At 44.4% G+C, this 20,192-nt stretch overlaps 1 protein-coding gene and 1 pseudogene across 7 annotated transcripts; both read left to right on the plus strand.

The window, feature by feature from the left end:
• LOC148002274 (vomeronasal type-2 receptor 116-like) overlaps window positions 1-4,361 on the plus strand; it is a 43,716-nt pseudogene extending 39,355 nt beyond the window's left edge.
• Window positions 4,362-6,468: 2,107 nt separating this feature from the next.
• Window positions 6,469-19,278, plus strand: LOC148002275 (paired immunoglobulin-like type 2 receptor beta). Of its 7 annotated transcripts, none has more exons than XR_015634717.1 (6): window positions 6,469-7,770; window positions 8,066-8,452; window positions 10,763-10,951; window positions 12,721-12,751; window positions 18,409-18,492; window positions 18,944-19,278. XR_015634717.1 is itself a non-coding variant. In XM_087579727.1 (6 exons), exons 1-5 carry the CDS (start codon window positions 7,668-7,670, stop codon window positions 12,731-12,733), a joined length of 687 nt encoding a protein of 228 aa, XP_087435853.1. In that variant the 5' UTR covers window positions 7,596-7,667; the 3' UTR covers window positions 12,734-12,751; window positions 13,278-16,029. The 7 variants fall into 7 exon arrangements, 1 of the variants encoding a protein (XP_087435853.1); XM_087579727.1 differs by lacking the exons at window positions 18,409-18,492; window positions 18,944-19,278 and adding exons at window positions 9,921-9,924; window positions 13,278-16,029 and having other exon boundaries at window positions 7,596-7,770; window positions 8,075-8,452; XR_015634715.1 differs by lacking the exon at window positions 18,944-19,278 and having other exon boundaries at window positions 13,278-18,728.
• The last annotated feature ends 914 nt before the right edge of the window (window positions 19,279-20,192 follow it).

Genomic DNA, 20,192 nt, shown 5'->3' on the forward strand with positions numbered 1-20,192 from the left:
AAAACCACATGAACATTTCATTAGATGTTGAGAAAGCATTGGACAAAATTCAACAACCCTTCATGATAAAAGTCCTGGAAAGAACAGGAATTCAAGGCCCATACTTAGACATAATAAAAGTCATATACAGCAAACTAGTAGCTAATATTAAACTAAATGGAGAGAAACTTGAAGCAATCTCACTCAAATCAGGGACTAGACAAGGCTGCTCACCCTTCCCTACTTATTCAACATAGTTCTCAAAGTCCTAGCCAGAGCAATCAGAAAACAAAAGAGATCAAAGGAAAAAGGACTGGAAAGAAAGAAGTCAAAATATCACTATTTGAAGATGATATGATAGTATATTTAAGTGATCCCGAAAGATCCACCAGAGAACTACTAAACCTGATAAACACCTTCAGCAAGGTGCCTCGGTATAAAATTAACTCAAATAAATCAATAGCCTTCCTCTACACAAAAAAGAAACAAGTCGAGAAAGAAATTAGGGAAATGACACCATTCATAATAATCCCAAATAATATAAAATACTTCGGTGTGATCTTAACCAAGCAAGTGAAAGATCTGTATGATGGGAACTTCAAGCCTCCGAAGAAAGAAATTGAAGATCTCAGAAGATGAAAAGATCTCCCATGCTCATGAATTGGCAGGATTAATATAGTAAAAATGGCCGTTTTACCAAAACTGATCTACAGATTCAATGCAATCTCCATCAAAATTCCAACCCAATTCTTCAGAGAGTTAGACAGAACAATTTGCAAATTCATCTGGAATAACAAAAAACCCAGGATAGCTAAAACTATCCTCAACAATAAAAGGACTTCAGGGGGAATCACTATCCCTGAACTCATGCAGTATTACAGAGCAATTGTGATAAAAACTGCATGGTATTGGTATAGGGACAGGCAGATAGACCAGTGGAATAGAATTGAAGACCCAGAAATGAACCCACACACCTATGGTCACTTGATTTTTGACAAAGGAGCCAAAACCATCCAATGGGAAAAAAGATAGCATTTTCAGCAAATGGTGCTGGTTCAACTGGAGGTCAGCATGTAGAAGAATGCAGATCGATCCATTCTTATCACTCTGGACAAAGCTTAACTCCAAGTGGATTAAGGACCTCCACATCAAACCAGATACACTCAAACTAATAGAAGAAAAAGTGGGGAAGCAACTTGAACATGTGGGCACTATAGAAATTTTCCTGAACAAAACACCAATGGCTTATGCTCTAAGTTCAAGAATCGACAAATGGAATCTCATAAAACTGCAAAGCTTCTGTAAGGCAAAGACACTGTGGCTAGGACAAAATGACAGCCAACAGATTGGGAAAAGATCTTTACCAATCCTACAACTGAAAGAGGGATTATCTCCAGAATATACAAAGAACTCAAGAAGTTAGACCGCAGGGAGACAAATAACCCTACTAAAAGATGGGGCTTAGAGCTAAACAAAGAATTCACAGCTGAGGAATGCTGAATGGCTGAGAAACACCTACAGAAATGGTCAACATCTTTAGTCATAAGGGAAATGCAAATCAAAACAACCCTGAGATTTAACCTCACACCAGTGAGAATGGCTAAGATCAAAAACACAGGTGACAGCAAATGCTAGTGAGGATGTGGAGAAAGAGGAACACTCCTCCATTGCTGGTGAGATTGCAGACTGGTACAACCATTCTGGAAATCAGTCTGGAGGTTCCTCAGAAAATTGGACACTGAACTACCTGAGGACCCACCTATACCTCTCTTGGGCATATACCCAAGAGACACTCCAACATAAAAAAGACACATGCTCCACTATGTTCATAGCAGCCTTATTTATGATAGACAGAAGCTGGAAAGAACCCAGATGCCCTTCAACAGAGGAATGGATACAGAAAATGTGGTACATCTACACAATGGATTATTACTCAGCTATCAAAAACAATGACTTTATGAAATTCATAGGCAAATGGATGGAACTGGAAAATATCCTGAGTGAGGTAACCCAATCACAGAAAAACACACATGGTGTGCACTCATTGATAAGTGGATATTAGCCCAAGTGCTGGAATCATCCTAGATGCCCAGAACACATGAAACTCAAGAAGATGACCAAAATGTGAATGCTTCACTCCTCTTCTTTAAAAGGGGAACAAGAATACCCTTGGCAGGGAATAGGGAGGCAAAGTTTAGAACAGAGGCACCCATTCAGAGCCTGCCCCACATGTGGCCCATACATGTACAGTCACCACACTAGATAAGATGGATGAAGCAAAGAAGTGCAGGCTGACAGGAACCAGATGTAGATCTCTCCTGAGAGACACAGCCATAATACAGCAAATACATAGGCGAATGCCAGCAGCAAACCACTGAACTGAGAATGGGACCCCTGTTGAAGGAATCAGAGAAAGGACTGAAAGAGCTCGAAGGGGCTTGAGACCCCATATGAACAACAATGCCAACCAACCAGAGCTTCCAGGGACTAAGCCACTACCCAAAGACTATATATGGACTGACCCTGGACTCCAATCACATAGGTTGCAATGAATAGCCTAGTAAGATCACCAGTGAATAGGGAAGCCCTTGGTCCTGCCAAGACTGAACCCCCAGTGAATGTAATTGTTGGGGGGAGGGCGGTAATGAGGGGAGGATGGGGATGGGAAAACCCACATAGAAGGGGAGGGGAGGGGCTAGGGGGATGTTGGCCTGGAAACCAGGATGGGAATAACAGTCAAAATGTCAGTAAGAAATACCTAAGTTAATAAGGATGAAGAAAACAACTGCAAATCTTCTGTAAGGCAAACGACACTGTCATTAGGACAAAAACGGCAACCAACAGATTGGGAAAATATCTTTACCAACCCTACATCTGCTAGAGGGCTAATATCCAAAATATACAAAGAACTCAAGAAGTTAGACTCCAGAAAGCCAAGTAACCCCATTAAAAAAATGGGGTACAGAGGTAAACAAAACATTCTCAGCTGAGGATTATCGAATGGCCAAAAAGCATCTAAAGAAATGTTCAACATTCTTAGTCATCAGGGAAATGCAAATCAAAACAACCCTGAGATTCCACCTCACGCCAGTCAAAATGGCTAAGATAAAAAAACTCAGATGACAGCAGATGCTGGCAAGGATGTGGAGAAAGAAGAACGCTCCTTCATTGTTGGTGGAATATCAAACTGGTAAAACCACCCTGGAAATCAGTCTAGAGATTCCTCAGAAAATTGGACATTCCACTACCTGAGGACCCAGCTATACCTCTCCTGGGCATATTCCCAAAAGATGTTCCAACATACAAGGAAGACACATGCTCCACTATGTTCATAGTAGCCTTCTTTATAATAGCCAGAAGTTGGAAAGAACCCAGATTCCCTTCATCAGAGGAATGGATTTAAATATGTGGTACATCTACACAATTGAGTACTATTCAGCTATCAAAAACAATGACTTCATGAAATTCATAGGCAAATGGGATGAACTAGGAAATATCATCCTGAGTGAGGTAACACAATCACAGAAAAACACACTTGGTATGTACTCATTGATATGTGGATATTAGCCAAAAAGTTCGAATTGCCCAAGGCGCAATCCACAGACCACAGGAAACTCAATAAGGATGACCAAAATGAGGATGCTCCCACTCCTTCTTCAAAGGGGAAAATATCCATAGGAGGGCATATGGAAGCAAAAAATGTGAGTATCTATACTTTAGCTTTTTGATGTTTGGTTTTTCACTCCTTGTGGTATGTTTCTGGTTTTGAGAAATGGCTTTCTCTACTATATAGATCTGAATGATCTGGAACTTGCTCTGTGGACCAAGGCCGGCCTCAAATTCAGCAGCTCCCCCTGCTGCTTCATTTTACAGAACGGGATGAAGTCCTGACTACCATGCCTGACTTATTAATAGGTTTTGGTTTTTTGTTTGTTTCTTTCTTTCTTTCTGAATTGTTTTGTTTTAAGCCACACACCACTTACAGAGGAGGAAGGGGGATTTTATTTCTTTCTGTGGCCACAAATTTGATGACACATATATAAATGTTTCTGCCCTTGGGTATTAGCAGAAGTCAGCAGATGTCGAACCAGAGGAAACTGAGCTGGTCCCCCAGTACCACTCACTGGGCCTTTAGAACACAGTATAGAGAGTTAGCATTTGTCTAGGCCCCATCCCACAGTTACCTGGCATTCCGTCTCTTTTTAATTTGGTAAAACACAACATAGAGTCTCTTCATGGGGGCTCCCATGTGCAGGGGTGCAATGGATGCTCCTGCTGAAGCAGATGAGGGAGAGGAAGATGATGATGTCATTGTAGGGAGAAACATGAAGTCAGATGGCATCAGGCAACTGAACTATTGTAAAGCTTCCGCTGTAGCCTGAGCATACTGTCACCACCACCAGCTGCCATCCTTCCACCACTGTCTTAGGCTTCTCCAATCTCTTCAGGCACCAGTCTGAATAGGGTAATTTGAGGTTCCTTGGGGTCTTTGTGTTGTCACTATGGAAGAGAAATCAAGGACTGTATAGGTAGGTGATGTGACACAAATGGAGAAGAGAGGGATACTTTTCATCCGAGGTGATCTGTTGGGTCAGGGCCCAAAGATCCTGCAGTATGTCTTATCTGAGGGATTTCTCTCAAATGGGAGAGTTCAGAGTGAAATAAGAAGACTACAGGCTTTTCTCTCTCATCTTGGTCATGGGATAATCAATTTGGGCATAAAACAGAGAGTCTGAATGTTGTGGGTTTGTCAGAAACTGGAGTCTGAAGAGTCACTGAGCCTGGTCTGAGGGAGGCCAAGTTTGCTCAGGATGAAGACTGGGGAAAGTTGTGGAAGTTGATCAACTGTTAAAGGTGCCTTCGATGATCTTGGGCTCAATCTCTCTGTATGTGTGTGTCAGTGTGTGTGTGAGAGTGTGTGTATGTGTGAGTGTGTGTGTGTGTGACAGAGAGATAGGCAGAGTGTGAGTGAGTGTTTCTGTGAGTGTGTGTTAGTGTGTGTTTGTATGAGTGTGTGTGTGAGAGAGAGAGGAAAAAACAGAGACAGAGAGAGAAAGGCAGAGAGAGTGTGTGTGTGAGTGTGTGTGTTTCTGTGAATGTGTGTGAGTGTGATTTGTATGAGTGGGTGCATGTGTGTGTGTGTGTGTGTGTGTGTGAGTGAGTGAGTGAGAGAGAGTGAGAGAGAGGCAGAGAGAGAGAGAGAGAGAGAGAGAGAGAGAGAGAGAGAGAGAGAGAGAGTGCCTGTGTTCGATCTCAAGTGTATGCATAAGTAAGTGTGTACTCAATGTATAGAGTCCAGAAAATACCCTTGGGCATTATGATTAGGGACACCATCCTACTTGATTATTAACCTTTGCTTCCTTTGCTTGGTTTCATAGCACTTTGATATGTGGGATTTTGCTGTTGTTTGGTTGGATTTCTTTGGGTTTTGTTTGTTGGTTGGTTTTGTTTTTCTTGTTTTTTGTTTGGTTGGTTGGGTTTGGGTTTTTTGAGACAAATTTTTACTATGTAGTGCTTACTGACCTGAAAGTGGATATATAGACCAGACTGGCTTCAAACTCAGAGAGATTCATTTGTCTCTTCCCATAGCAGGGTTCACATAGAAATTCAGTTGAGTCCAAAACATGAAACTAGGACAGACCCATGACTCAGGATTAAGGAGCCAGCAGGTGGCATCAGTAGAGCAGGGCACAAGAGACAGCTGGGATCCTGTAGAACTCACCAGGGCCTGTTGTGTAAAAATACACATGGCATATGAGACCCTTGTCATGTCCACCCCCTTCTTGCATGAGTTAGCAATCATGTTTGCCCAGAGGCCCCAGAGAGTAAAGGAAAGGCCGATGAAATCTAGAGGTAAGGACTCAGGACAAGGAGGCCATCATCACAGACCTCATTGCAGCTAAGAATGTGGTTCATGTGGTAGAGCTGGCCTAGCATGCACAGAAGCAAACATTTTATGTCCAACAGGAGATAAAGCGGCATGATGGTGCTCACCTGTAATCCCTGCTCATGTGAAGTCCAGGCAGGAGGACCTGTAGACTTTCATTGTCATCTTTAGATACATAAAAAGTTCAAGGACACCTTGGGCTACTTGAGATAAAACTCTCTCTCTCTCTCTCTCTCTCTCTCTCTCTCTCTCTCTCTCTCTCTCTCTCTCTCTCACACACACACACACACACACACACACACACACACACACACACACACACACAAAACTCTTTCTGACAAGGACCATAGTCCTAGACCTTCCATGTATGGCCAATTCATCCCAATGGCTCAGGACAATGTACCTTAGAACCAGAGGAATGCAAGTAGGACAGAGAAGCAGACATGAGAGGGCAGCCTGCATAGACAGCTTCAGAGAAGTGTGGACAAGGCAGCCAATGCCAGGAAAGTAAAGAAATGGGAAGATGACTCTGCACATTCCATTCAGGAAGAATGATGTCACTTCCTCTGTTGCAATCATCTCTTTCTGCCCTTTGGGGAGCTGATGTCACCATGTCCTGGGGAAGGGTAGGATGAACCTCCTTAGGACCAGCACTGAAGCCACCACAGCCTCTGCTTGCATGTCTCATGTCGTCACCCAAGTAACAGGTCAGCTGTGTTCACTGTCAGACATGTCCCAGGTCTTATGTCTTGAGTGACACATAGCTGACTGAGCCATCGCTGCCCACTTATTCCAAAGAAAATTCTGGAATGACTTTCCAAAGAAACTAAAAATAATTAGAGGGAGTCACTCAGGAACTTTGTGGAAGGAGCCTTCTCAGAAGCTGCACTGAGCCAGCTTATGGAAGTCTCTGTGTGGAAAGGAAGACTATAAGAACTCAATGTGACTAATGTCCAGTCAATCAGCCATGTGACTGTCATGTGACTTGTGCCAGGTCTTCTCTGATCCTTGCTATCCTATTCTGAGTGGGTGTTATGTTGGTGGGGAGGGAAAGGGGTGCGATTCTGGTAGAAAGGCTCAATTAAAAACTAGATTTAGAGTGACTGTCCGCTTGTGGAGGGAAGTTAGAAACTGTGCCACAGGGAGCAGACCAAGTCGAAAGAGAGTCCTCCAGGCCTTGATACTGCCTGGGCACTGTGAGGGGCACCTAAAAGACACAAAAATACTAAAGCGTATATGAAGTACAGGAAGGGGGAAGTAGGAATAGGGTAAAGGGTCACTAGGCCAAGGCTTGGGACTGAATGTGTTTCCTCATAACCACCTTCCTCATTCTGTATGAAGTGTTTAGAGACAGACAACTTCATTATGTGAGATTATTAGAGAGACACAGTAACCAGCATGGTAGGAGACAAAAGAGATTGAGGAGGGAGAGGAAAGGAATAGAGGAAGTACAGAGGAAAGAGGCAGAGTGATAACAAGCCACTTACGAAGTAGAATAGAGAAGATAAGGCATACGGTCAAGGTGGAAGAGGGGAGAACCAGCCCTGCCAAGGACTAGGGTGTGTCTCCCAGTCAAAACTGGGGGCCCAAGAGCCCTGTCATGTCAGTAACCATAAGAGAGGATCTTCTGCAACATGGGAAAAAAAGAAGCCATATCAATAAAGGAAGTTGCTGTCCACAAGGAGGTGGAATGGAGAGGTCCTGCCCAACTCAGTCCTCCACTTGAGAAGGTCTGAGCACGGGTGTCGCTTTACTCTGATTCTCTCTGGACTCCTGAGCACCCCAGTGCCCCTAGACAGGCATGGATGCCTTCCTGATAGCCCTGCTGCTCTTCCTTCCTGGACATAATCTGGCCATGGCTCAGATTCTCCTTCTTTTGCTGTCGGCAACATGTCTGCACACTGGTGAGTGGTGGGGAACTCTCTAACAGGGACTGAACCAGAGGAGGGAACAGAGTGGCTGGGAAAAGTGGGTGTCTTGTGTCCAGTGTCTGGTAGAGGAGCCAGCCAGGTCTCTCTGACCTAAGAGTTCAACACTCAGAGTAAGCCCAACCCCACCCTTCCCTCTTTTTGCTGTCCCCCCAGCCATAGGGACAGTCCTGCCCTGTGTCCCACACCTCCCTTCAGATAAAGGCACAGGATGCTCAGGGTTGTCCTTTAAATCCCTGCAGTGGCCTCAGATTCTCCCTGTCCTTCCCAGGGAACTCAGGAGGATACACAAGAAAAAATTACTTTGGGGTGAACCAACCAGCTGTCCTCTCTGGAGTCCAGGGTGGCTCCATTGAGATCCCCTTTTCCTTCTACTTCCCCTGGAAGTTGGCCAAAGATCCACAGATAAGCATAGCCTGGAGATGGAAGGAAGTCCATGGGGAATTCATCTACCAGTCCACTCTATCTTTCATTCATGAGCACTTCAAGGACCGGCTCATCCTAAACTGGACACAGGGTCAGACATCCGGAGTCCTCAGAATCCTGAACTTGAAGGAGAATAACCAGGCCACATACTTCAGCCAAGTTTGCCTGCAAACAACAGAAGGCATGAAGTGTTGGCAGTCTATTCCTGGGACAAAACTCATTGTTACACAAGGTGAGCAACCATGGCACATGGCTTCCTTGTTCCCTACTGTCACCTCAGGCTTCACAACTCTGATCTTCCCTTCATATTATGTTCCCTTGGATCTGTTCAAATATCTGCAAAAAAATTTCTTTGTAGTTGTGACAAGTCTTTGTAGCCTCCTATACCTGTCAGCCTCTGCTGAGAGAGAACCAGACCTGACTCTAAGCTTCAGCACCCCATTGCTAACACCCTTACTGTCCCAAATCTAACTACAGTCCTGCCCATTTTGACCCATGACTGCAAGGTGGATGAGCTTCTCCAGGGTGTAGCTGACTCTCTTGTCCTGTGGCAGGGCTCCAATTGGTCCTTGTATGCAGCATCTATACACAGCTCCAACTTCAGTTCAGAACTTATAGTAGGGACCATGGATGTTCTGGTGTCCTCTGGTCTAACTTTAACTGCCACATGTCACCACAGTCCCTCATTTCACCTCATAATTCCCCAGGACACATCTTTCTTCTCTCCCCAGTCTCTTCAGTCATTAGAAAATGAATAAGAAAATATCTCCAATTCCATTATGTGGCCATTCTGTCTTCTGATCCCTCCAGCCCCTCTGATGCTGAAGGAAATGCAGTCCCCTGTACTGGGATCCCTGAGCTCAGTGTAGTGACTGTGTGTCCCTGCATATGCACCAGCAGAACCTGGGAACTGTGTGTTGCTGCATTGCTGCTTACAACCTTTATCTGTTGCTCCCCAAAACCCCACTTTTTATGTGAATACTTCTCTATTTCCTATTTTCGTTCTTCAGTTTTCTTTCTGTCTTTTTCTATTTATTTTGTGTTGGTGTCTCAGCATGTAGTCCTGGCTGTCCTAGTACTCACTATATAGACCCATCTGGCCTTAAATTCACAGCAATCTGCCTTGCCTCTGCCTCCTGAGTGTTGACAGTAGAGCATATGCCACCACATCCAGAAGTGACTCTTGACTGTACTTATGACAACCTATAAGAGGACACCCACAGCACAGTTACCTGTGCAGGCTGCAGCTAACATGTTGACCTGTAGTAGAGTCTGCAGCTGTCTGCAATCAGAGAGAAAGGAGCCATTTAATATATGTGACCAGCTCAGTCATTCTCTAATTTCCTACAACCGCAAATCTTTTATACAGTGCTGTAGGATATGGGGACCAACATGCATAAAAGTATATCATTGCTACTTCATAACTTTAATTATCCTACTGTTATGAATCACAATAGACCTGACATGTCTATTACCTGATATGCAATCCATGTTGGAATAACGATGCACAGGTAGAGAACCACAGGTCTAGAATTCAAAAATAAGTAAATGTTTGGGAAATTATTCTTAGTTATCTGTGTGAAGCAAAGGAATGTATTCTTCCCTGGACTGAGCTGCACACGCATGGCTAAAATCTTATTTTTTTAAATAAACATTTTGGTATATTCAGTGTTTATGAACTGGTGGGTCTGTAAAGGCAGATTTGTGTGTGTGTGTTTGTGTGTGTATGTTTGTGTGTGTGTGTGTGTGTAAGTTTCCATCTCTCTGTGTCTCTGTGTCTGTATCTGTGTGTGTGTGTGTGTGTGTGTGTGTGTGTGTGTGTGTGTGTGTGTGTAAGTCTGTATGTATCTGTGCTTGAAAGTCATGGTCTGTGTGTGTGTGTGTGTGTTTCTGTTTATGTTTATATGTTTATGTGTTTATGTATGTAGAAGCTAGAGGAGATCCTGAGGTATCAGCCACCTTATTTTGGGGGATAGACCCTCTCACTGGCTTTAAGTTTCCCATGGAGGCTAGGTTGGCACTGAATGAGCCACAGAGACAATTCTGTCTCCACCTCCTCAGTACTAGGTTTACACATCATTTGGCTGTGTTTGATGTGGAAATGGACACACAGATCAGGCTAATTGTCCACTCTCAGAGCACTGCATGCCACTGTCCCTTGAGCTAGGATCAAGGGTCAGGCACACTTACTGGGTGCTTGAAATGTATTTTAGGGACCAAACACAGGCTCTGTGGCCCAAGAAACAAGCACTCTATGAAATAATTGTATCTGTATGTTACATATATATAAGTGTAAAAAAATAATTGTATTTCTCTAACTTATTTATCTGTGTCCCAATGGAAATATGTGGACAAAGCCAGGATAGTTGTGGACTGTGTATTTGTGCTTATTCTCCTTGTGTCTCAGCCTTAAGCGTGTGTTTCCATCCCTGTGAGAAATTCTAGCTCTTCCCCATCCCACATGCAACAGAGGACAAGATGTGACACTCACCCATCCCTCCCTCATCCAGGGGTGATCTGCTCACTTCTCATCTCTCCACAGATCACATACAACCATGAGGACCCCCTCCATCATCACCTCTGCAGACCCCACAGCTGGCCTGGAGAACATAAGGGGCCAAAGGAATCCTTCACTGCTGAACCTGGGGGGCATCATTGGGATGGTCGTGGCCAAAGTTGTAGTCATCATCCCCCTCTACGGATGGATGATCTCTCTGTGGTGGAAGCAAAGGTAAGTGGTCCAGGACAGGCCTCAATTGAGCTTCCCCAAGGAGAGTGGTGTTCTCAGCTGTGGGAGATGGAGAAGGGCAGGGAACAGTAAAGATAACAGAAGGAGGGAGAATCTTCCTGAATTTCCCAAGGACTGCATCCCTGGATCCTGATGTCCTTCCAGACCACCTGGAAATTAGAGTAGCAAATGCAGATGAACACAGAGCCTGCTCCAAAGGAATTCAAAGAGGCATGCAGGAGACACAGGAGCTGACTGCTTAACTGGAAAGAGCTATAGCTGATGAAGAATACCTGAGAGTAGACCAGCACAAGCAGACAACATGTTACAGGAAGTGATAGCTATAAAAAAGAGACACCTCTTTAGTTGGGCGTGTGTGACTAAAATGGAAATTAAAGAGTCTTGTGTGTAATAAAGCCACAAACAGAAGAAATGTTTATGGAGAACCTAACACTACAACAAGTAAAAGAGTTGAGCACTAGAAACCTAAACCCCCTGAAAAAGTATGGAACATCCATTGAAGTGTCTCAGTTGAAGTGATTGCTCCACAAACAGGGACATGAGTATCATCCCAGGAGCCACAAAAAGAGTTGCCAGACAGGTGGAGACAATAGGATCGCTGTTGCTCCCTGTGCTGCCAACCTTACCTACTGTGTGAGAACAATGACTGACCTGACTCACAATCTAGAGAGGACAGCTCCTAAAGGACAATGCCCAAGGTGGTCCGCCAGCAGCACATGAGTCTTCACATTTGCAAATATTCACATGTGGTTATGCGCTGTTCAAAGTGAATTTAAAAAGAAACATTAGAGAAGTCTTATAAATGTAAGAATATTTGCACAATGGAAAATTTTATACACTAAGTCCCTGCAAACACACACACACACACACACACACACACACACACACACACACACACACACTTTCACCTGAAAATACAATGAAGTTCTTTTTCAAAATCCAATAGCATGTTTGTAAAAATAGAAGATTTGTTTTCAAAAATTGGTGTAGTTTAAGAAATAAAAATGGAGGCACAGAGGGGGACACAATAATCTCAGCCCTCAGAAAATGCAGACAGGAGAATCATGGGTCCAAGGATATCTACAGTTACATAGCAAACTGTAGGCGACTGGGCTCCAAAGACCTTGCACACACAGCACAATACCTATGTGTGGACTGAGGTCAGAGCAGATTTAAAGTTGTGGGACTACAGGATAAGGATGGAGATGCATAGATGTTGGAGTGTAATGGAAGTTTACAAATGGACATTTAAATGTGCATCAGACAGTTTCAGACAGGCTCTGCCTTCGATTACCATAAGTAGAAGAAGTGAGAGGTGGAAAACCAGCAGCCAGGGAGGCAACAGAAGACTCACCAGGATTCAAACCATGAGACTGAGTCTGCAGGGTGCAGGAGCCTACACTCAAAGGAAGAACTAGAGAGCCAGATTCCAGAAAGGCAAAAGTGAAATATGGTGTGAACAGAGCAAAGAAAGCAGAGATGTGTCAAGAGGTCAGAGAAGAGGGAAGAAAAGAAAAGAGGAAGAAATAGAAGTGGGTTGGTACACTAGTTCATTGCTCTGATTTGCAGTGTTGTAAAGGTCTGCTGACTACTGGACTCAGGTCCTGGTGATTCTCAGACCTGTCTCTGCCTGGCTGCTGCAGAGCTGTTTGGTGCCCAGGTCCCCTAATGTTCCCTGAACTCAGAGAACAGCTGAAATGCAGGACAGAGAACCAGCATGGTTGACACACTGACAGTTTCTTCTCCTACAGGCCAGCAGAGTAACGCCTAAACCCCAGCCAGGTGAGTGACTGTCATCTCAAGGGAGGTTGAGTGGCTGTTGGGAAATTATTATGAGAAAAATGGAAGGGAGCCAGAGAGATGATTCGGTCAGAAACGCAGGGGACATGGGGAGGAAGGCCTGAGTTTGATGTATCCAGAGCTCACACATTATAAGCCAGGGATGAGGCTAGAATTTGCAAGTCCTGCCCTGCTCAAGCAAGAGACAGGGAGAGTCACAGGATGGCCAAACATGTAGTCTAGAACAATTGGTGAGTTTCAGGCCTATGAAAGATCATGACTTTAAAAACTAGGGAGATTTCTCAAGGTGATAAGTCATGGTCATAACATTTTCTAAAATAATTTCATGTGAAATATTTTAAATTCCATATTAATGAACAAAAACAGTGAATTCCAGTTAGAGAACTCAATGGGAAATGGAGCCTGCTCCCTAGTTCAATGACCTGGGAATGATTTCTGGGGACCCAAATGGATTAAAGAGAAAACTGACTCAGCACAACTGTCATCTGCCTCTCATGGTCATTCACAGGCTCCGGATGAGACATCATCCCTTCTTCCTCAACTAAGAGACCTCCCAGTGTTAGGATCTCTCAACAAGGAGATTAGTTTATATCAAAATAGTTATTGGTGACCACATACCCTGTATCCCACAACCTCCCATGTGATTCTCTCTGGGAATCAGAATTCCCAGAATTCTTCAGAATTCTGCTGTGAAAGATCACCATACTTGGATAACCCCCACTTCTGCCACATGGTCTCTGAAACCCTCTGCTTGAAACCAACTTCATCTCGTATGTCTCTGGGCCAGAGAGCCTGACTGTGCTCTTCATTCTCTGCTCATGGACTTATTGACACTTTCAATAAATACCTCACTTCCCGCAATCCATCTCCATGTCTCTCCTGAGCCCGCTCATAACACAACTTAGAGAGTGGCACACTGTGTCTAGCATGTGGGTCACTGGGATAGATATAAGGACAATAGTCTGCATTGAAACCAACAGCCTGATAATCAAGGTTCACCTCTTCCTTACTCTCAAGAGGCTGACATCTCATCCAGAGCCCAACCCCCACCCCACATGCTTCACATCAAGTGTCAGACCAAGGCTTCCTTTCCTCACAAGCCCAACTGCTTACACTCACATTCTCATTTCCTACCATGTCAACATTCTGGACTCTGGGTTCTCTCCTAGAATAGGACATTTGTCGCAGGTCCAATCTGTCCTAACATTTGATAGTCATCACATCAACTTCTAATAAAACCCTGTAGGGACACAGAAAACCATCCAGAGTGACCCAGGAGGAATGAAACCAGGCTTCTCATGACAGAAGAAGTTCATTGACATACTCTATACAGATCTACCAAGACACTGAGCCATAATTGAAATGGCACAAATACAGCTCCAGTTCACCAATCACAAGGCTCAATGAGTACCATACATGGGCCTTTTCTGAGTAATTGGGGAAACTGTTTCCAATCCCATGAGGCAAGCTAGAGCTACTTGGGGTCATGAAGAGGTCACCAAAACTCATGTGGCTAAAGTGAAGCGCCCTGGAGCAGCTATGAGGTATCTACTGTTGTTGTGACTGCATCCTAACACCCTAAGACTGAACACAGCAGCTCTCATGAGTACAGGGACCTTGAGAGCAGGGATGATATTTTCTCTGAGCATTCCTGAAGGGTTGTCACAGCAGGATGCCATGATGGAAGTCTTCCCAGCCGTTTCAAGGAGTCCATTTGTCAGGTCCATGTCGCAGGCATCTGTACTCAGAGAAGGGGCCTTAATCCACTTGCTGAAATGTGACTTCTCAGGTCCTTTTTCATTGCTCAAGATGGAAAAACAAGAGACAAACCCAGAGCAAAGACATAAAGAAACAACGTTCTCAACAACATAGGTGCTTAAGCTCCAGTTGAATACATTTAGGCAGACTGTATCTCTGATGTACCAAAGGGAACATTATGGGGCAACTAGGAAGTAGACATTGGTTTCTGCCCTGGTGACAAGTGTTTGGTATGTGTGTTCCCTAGACTGAGATGATCGGTAAAAAAAGTACTAAAAGAAATTGGGGATCAAAACATGCCTGTCATCCCTACTATTGACAGGCAGTGATGGGAAGATTGTCAATTGGAATACTGGTTCTTAACCTGTGGGTCATTACATCTTTGAAGTTTGAAGGACATTTTCACAGGAGTCACATTTCAGATTTCCTGAATATCAGATGTTTATATTATGATCATAACTGTAGCAAAATCACAGACATAAATTACCAATAAAATAAGTTTATGGTTGGAGTCACAGCAACATGAGGAAATATCACAGCATTACAAAGCTTGAGAACCACTGAATTGGAGGCTACTCTTGGTACCTCTTGAGTTTAGGCCAGCCTGGGTTGCATGAGACTGTCTTCAAATCAACAGCAAAGCTTAACAAAACTGAAAACAATAAAGAGGGTCATGGATTGTCGCGCCCACCTCGGCCGGCAAGGAAGATGCAACACCGTCGGATTCTTCTCAACAGCCTTTATTGCAGGACCACCTCATTGCTGTTACGGGGACCTCGAGCAGCAAAGGCGCTCGCCTTATATATACAACAGACTGGGGCTATTCTAATTGTCTTTCAGGGATTGGCAGAGCACGAATCACCCCATTATCACCTCTGCTACTTGTCGGAGCATGAACCACCCCATTAGCATGGTACCTTCCCAGCCAGATTGACACCAGGTGCAAACCCGCACATGGGCAGTACTGTTGTGTACCACAGGAGGGTGCCGGATCACCTCATTATCCTAAGACTGCCCTGGCAAGGGGACAAGCCTGCGCATACGTGATAAGTTGTTTACATCCAGACAGGACTGGATATCAGCGCCATCTTTCTTTTACCGTGCCACTCCCTACAATGGATAAAGGTCCTCAGCTCCTTTTTGGTTAGAGATGGAGAACTCGAATATGGTACCAATATTCTCTCCAAATTTACATAAAATAATTGTGACTACCAATACTTTAGCTTTTGCACGTTTGTTTTTTTTGGGGGGGGTTCTTTTTTTTTTTCGGAGCTGGGGACCAAACCCAGGGCCTTGCGCTTCCATGGCAAGCGCTCTACCACTGAGCTAAATCCCCAACCCCATGCACCTTTGTTTTTGTTTTGTTCTGTTTCTGAGGAGGGGGTTTCTCTATTATATAGGTCAGTTCTCCTGGAACTTGCTTTACACACAAAGGCTGGCCTCAAAGTCAGAAAATCTCCTCCTGCTGCATCCTATAAAATGTACCTCCATGCCAAGGGATTAACACTTTTCTGGCTTTTGTTCATTTATTTGTTTTGGTTTTAGTTTGTTTTAACCTAAATATAATAAGTCTGAGAAAGGGTGGGAATTTCTCTGTTTCTGTGACCACAAGCTTGATGACACATTTATAAATGTCTCTGTCCTTGGATATCAGCAGATGTTGGAGGGGTCTGAGCTTCTCCCCGAGTCCCACTCACCTGGCCTTTAGGGCACAGAATAGAGTTTCTATCCGGGAACACCCTGGGCAGGGGTTCAGGCAGGAGCTCATCTGAGACTGAGGAGCAGGTGAGGCAGATCAAGATGATGACGTCATCCTAGGGAAGAAACACAAGGTCAGATGGCAGCAGGCAGCTGTGCTATTGTAAAGCTTAAGCTGCAGCCAGTGCATCCTGTCTATACCACAAGCTGCCATCCGTCTGCCATCCTCTCTAGCTTCTCCACTCTCTTCAGGCACCAGTTGGGGTGTTACTTTGACTCTGGATCTATGTGTTGTCACTAGGGAAGAGAGATCAATGAGAGTGTGTGTAAGGAAGTAGTGACAAGACTGGAGAAGGCAGGGACAGGTTTCATCTATGAGGGTATCTACTAGGCCCACAGAGCCTAGAGTAGCCGTTATCTGAAGGATGGTTCTGGAATTGAATCATCCACAAACAGGAAGTTTTGAGTCTGTTTTCTCCCTCTGCTGTCATGGGATAAGTTAATTGGGTATAAAGTCGGAGAGTCTGAATGCTGTAGACAATGAAAAGAACTGGATTCTGAAGAATAACAGAGCCTGGACGTAGGGAGGCCTTGTTTAGTCAGGATAAATACTGGGTTAAAATGTGGTGGCAGATCAGCTATGAAAGGATCCTTACATGATTTCTTTCTGAGATCCAGTGCACGTGTATACAAGTCAGTTTGGGCTCATCTACAGAAGTGCAGAGGACAACCTCAGGTATGGTAATTACCAACACCATCCAAGTTCACCCTCAACTTTGCATTTCCGTTTTTGATTGGTTGATATTTAGTTTGATACATAGGCTATTTTAGGTTTCGCTGGGATTCCTTGGTTTATGTTGTTGGGATTTTTTGTTTGTTTGTTTATTCTTTGATACAAATTTTCACTATGCAGATTCTGCTGTCTAAAACCTGGATATATAGATCAGGCAAGCTTCAAACTCAATAAGATCCATGTGCCTCTGCCTTCGTCCTCCCAAAGTCAGACTTGAAGCATGTATGTGTATGTCTATCGTGGGTTATGATATTTTAAATAACACTTATTCATTCTGGGTTGTGTGGTGTGGATAGGGACCCATGTGCCTGAGCATCACACATATTCCAACCCTGCAGGCTGATACTCCCCATGGTCCTGCGATATGCAAAATCCCCATGTGCATATCAAAACCACAGGCTTCCTGTCCCAAGAAGAGATCATGACTTGGGATTAAGGAGCCAGCAGGTGGCAGCAGTGCAGCTGAGCACAAGGTGTAGTTTGCATCCTTAGAATCCATCAGAGCCTGTTGTATACAAATGCTGGGGTCCAGCAGCAGGTCTGGCCCCCTTCTTGGGTGAGTTAGGTATCAGATGACCTTCTACCCACAAACCTCAGACAGTCAAGTTAAGGTAGATGAATGTGGAGGTGAGTACTCATGACCACAAGGACATTCTTACCTCACTGATCCAAAGATGTTCGTTTGGTAGAGTGCTTTCATGCCTGTCATGGACAGAAAATGAGGTTCTTTGTCCACATTCTACAAAGGAGAAGAATGTTACACACCTGTACTCACCACTGATGGGAGGCCCAGTTGGGAGGATTTGTAGGAGTTCCAGATCATCCTTGATTACATAGCAAATGTAAGAACAAGCTTGGTGAAAACAAAGCCTAAATACCTGTCAGATGAGCACCTGTCATCCCAAAAGGCAGGTAGAGGACACTTTGGGGAAGTATATTATGAGAGGCATGCAAGGGAGCACGAGAGATGATTCAGCCACAGAGGTGTACATGGGTAACAGGGCATGACCTTGGCCCAGAGCAGCCACACTATAGATCAGGGATATGGCAGGAATTTGTTATCCCAGCCCTGCATGAGCAAGAGACAGGGAGAGTCATGTGGCTGACCGTGTAGCTACTCAAGACTAATTGGTAATTCCCAAACCCATGAGTGCCAGGATATGAAAAACTGTGTGGATTTCTCAAGATGATCAATTATGGTCATAACCTTTTATAAATTTATGTTAAATGAAGTATTTTTAAATGATATATTAATGAACAGTGTATATCCGTGAGATATCTCAGTGAAAATGGAGCCTGCTGCCTAGCACAGTGACCTGGGTGTGATTCCTGGTGACTCAAATGGTACACAGAGAAAACTGACTGTGGACAATTGTCCTCTCCCTCTCAGGATGACCCACAGACCCCTGGTGAGACATCATCTGTTTATCCTCAGAGAACAGACTTTCTGGTGCCAGGATCTCTCACCGGGTAGGTGAGTTACTTCAAAGTAGTGACTGAGGTGCATACCACCATCCTCCCTGCCTCCTGTATAGGAATAAGAGCACATGGATGCAGGATTGTGTGTGACACATCCTAAGAATCTATGTCAGCTCTGATGTCCTCTCTTTAGAAGACCTGTCATCCTTTCTGTCTCTGGTCCTGAGAGCCTGACTTGTGTTCTCTGTTTGCGAATTTGTAAATTTTGTAATAAATGTGGGATTGTAAATCAATCAACTTGAGCCAGTTCAGAGTAATACTGAGATCAAGACAAGTTCGAAACAGAAAATCTCATTCTGAGACCAGCAGAAGTTAGGACTGTGCCCTGCTTGCTCCAGTCTGCATGTTCAGATCCAAGAAGCCCATACCACCCCCACCTCTGCCACCCTTGAGAAAGTAATAACAAGATGGCTGAATTACAGCTCTTCCTTCCCCTCTCTCCATAGACACATGTCCATCAAGCACCTGGAATTCCTCCTCAGGCAATTGAAGGTTTCTCAGAACCTCAGCACAAGCCAATAAAGCACAGTCATCCTATAACCAATAATCAATCAAGAAGTTTCATATAGACCTTGTTACCCCACTAAAAGAAAGTTGTTTAACTGATAATCACTCAGAGAATCGTTTCTCAACAGGACTCAATCTAGAAGAAATCCTGTCAACCCATCAACAGAGATGAGCTTAGTCCCTTTCATTCCAGCCCTGAGTTCAACTTGCCTGCATACATTGAGGTCAGAAGAAGAACCAGGCAAACAAATAAAAGTCTTACTCCAAGCAATCTATCAGGAAGTTTCTGTAGATGCTCTTCTCCCATTTGAGACCTCTAAGCGAGTTGCAGCCTGTCTGCGGAATACAAGTCACAGGAGAGGGACAAGGTCTAGATTGAGAATCATGGATTGATAATCAATCCCTATTCCCTGGCCATCCATCTCACCCAGAGCCTTGATCCCCTCATGCTTCCCATCCAGTGAAAGATCATGGCTTGATTAATCCCATGTGGGGATTCCTTTCCTCACAGGTTTAGCTATACACACTCACTTTCTCATTTTTTGCCATGGTGATATTCTGAATTCCAGGTTATCTCCTAGGACAGGTCTTTTTTCCCATGTCTACTCTGTCTTAACATTTGATAGTCAGCAGATCAGCCTCTCCCAGGAAACCTGTTGAAACACCGGAAACCATCCAGAGTGACCCATGGATAAAGATCTACCAACCACATTGAGCCATAGCTCCAGTGTGGAACAGACGTAACTCCAGTCTACCAATCACCAGGCTCAAATGGGTGTTATTCATGGGCCTTTGATGAGGCATTGGGAAAATGATCCCCAATACCATGAGACTAGTTCTAGATAACTGGGTCCATGGAGAGGCCACCAAAGCTCGTTGTAGCTAAAGTGAGGTGTCCTGGGGCAGCTCTGAGGTGTCTGCAGTGGTTGTGACTGCATCAAAGACTTCTGAGGTTGAACTCAGCAGCTCTCATGGGCACAGTGATCATGGAAGCAAGGGTGGGGTTTCTTCTGAGCATCCCTGATGTGTTCTCACAGCAAGATGTCATGATGGTGATCTGTGTAGTCATCCAAAGTGGTGCATTCTCAGCTCAACACCACAGGCAACTGCACACAGAAAGAGGCCCTTAATGCAGTTGCTCAAATGGTCATGTGACTTCCCAGGTTCTTTTCCATTGTTCAAATGGGA

The sequence above is a fragment of the Rattus norvegicus genome, chromosome 12 (assembly GCF_021556685.1).
Source record: "Rattus norvegicus strain SHRSP/BbbUtx chromosome 12, alternate assembly SHRSP_T2T, whole genome shotgun sequence".
Classification (NCBI taxonomy): Eukaryota; Metazoa; Chordata; class Mammalia; order Rodentia; family Muridae; genus Rattus; species Rattus norvegicus.

Coding starts and splice junctions, on each gene's coding strand:
- LOC148002275 (XM_087579727.1), top strand. CDS start 7,668: ATGGATGCCTTCCTGATAGCCCTGCTGCTCTTCCTTCCTGGACATAAT. Junction 7,771..8,074: donor GGCAACATGTCTGCACACTG/GTGAGTGGTGGG, acceptor CAGGGAACTCAG/GAGGATACACAAGAAAAAAT.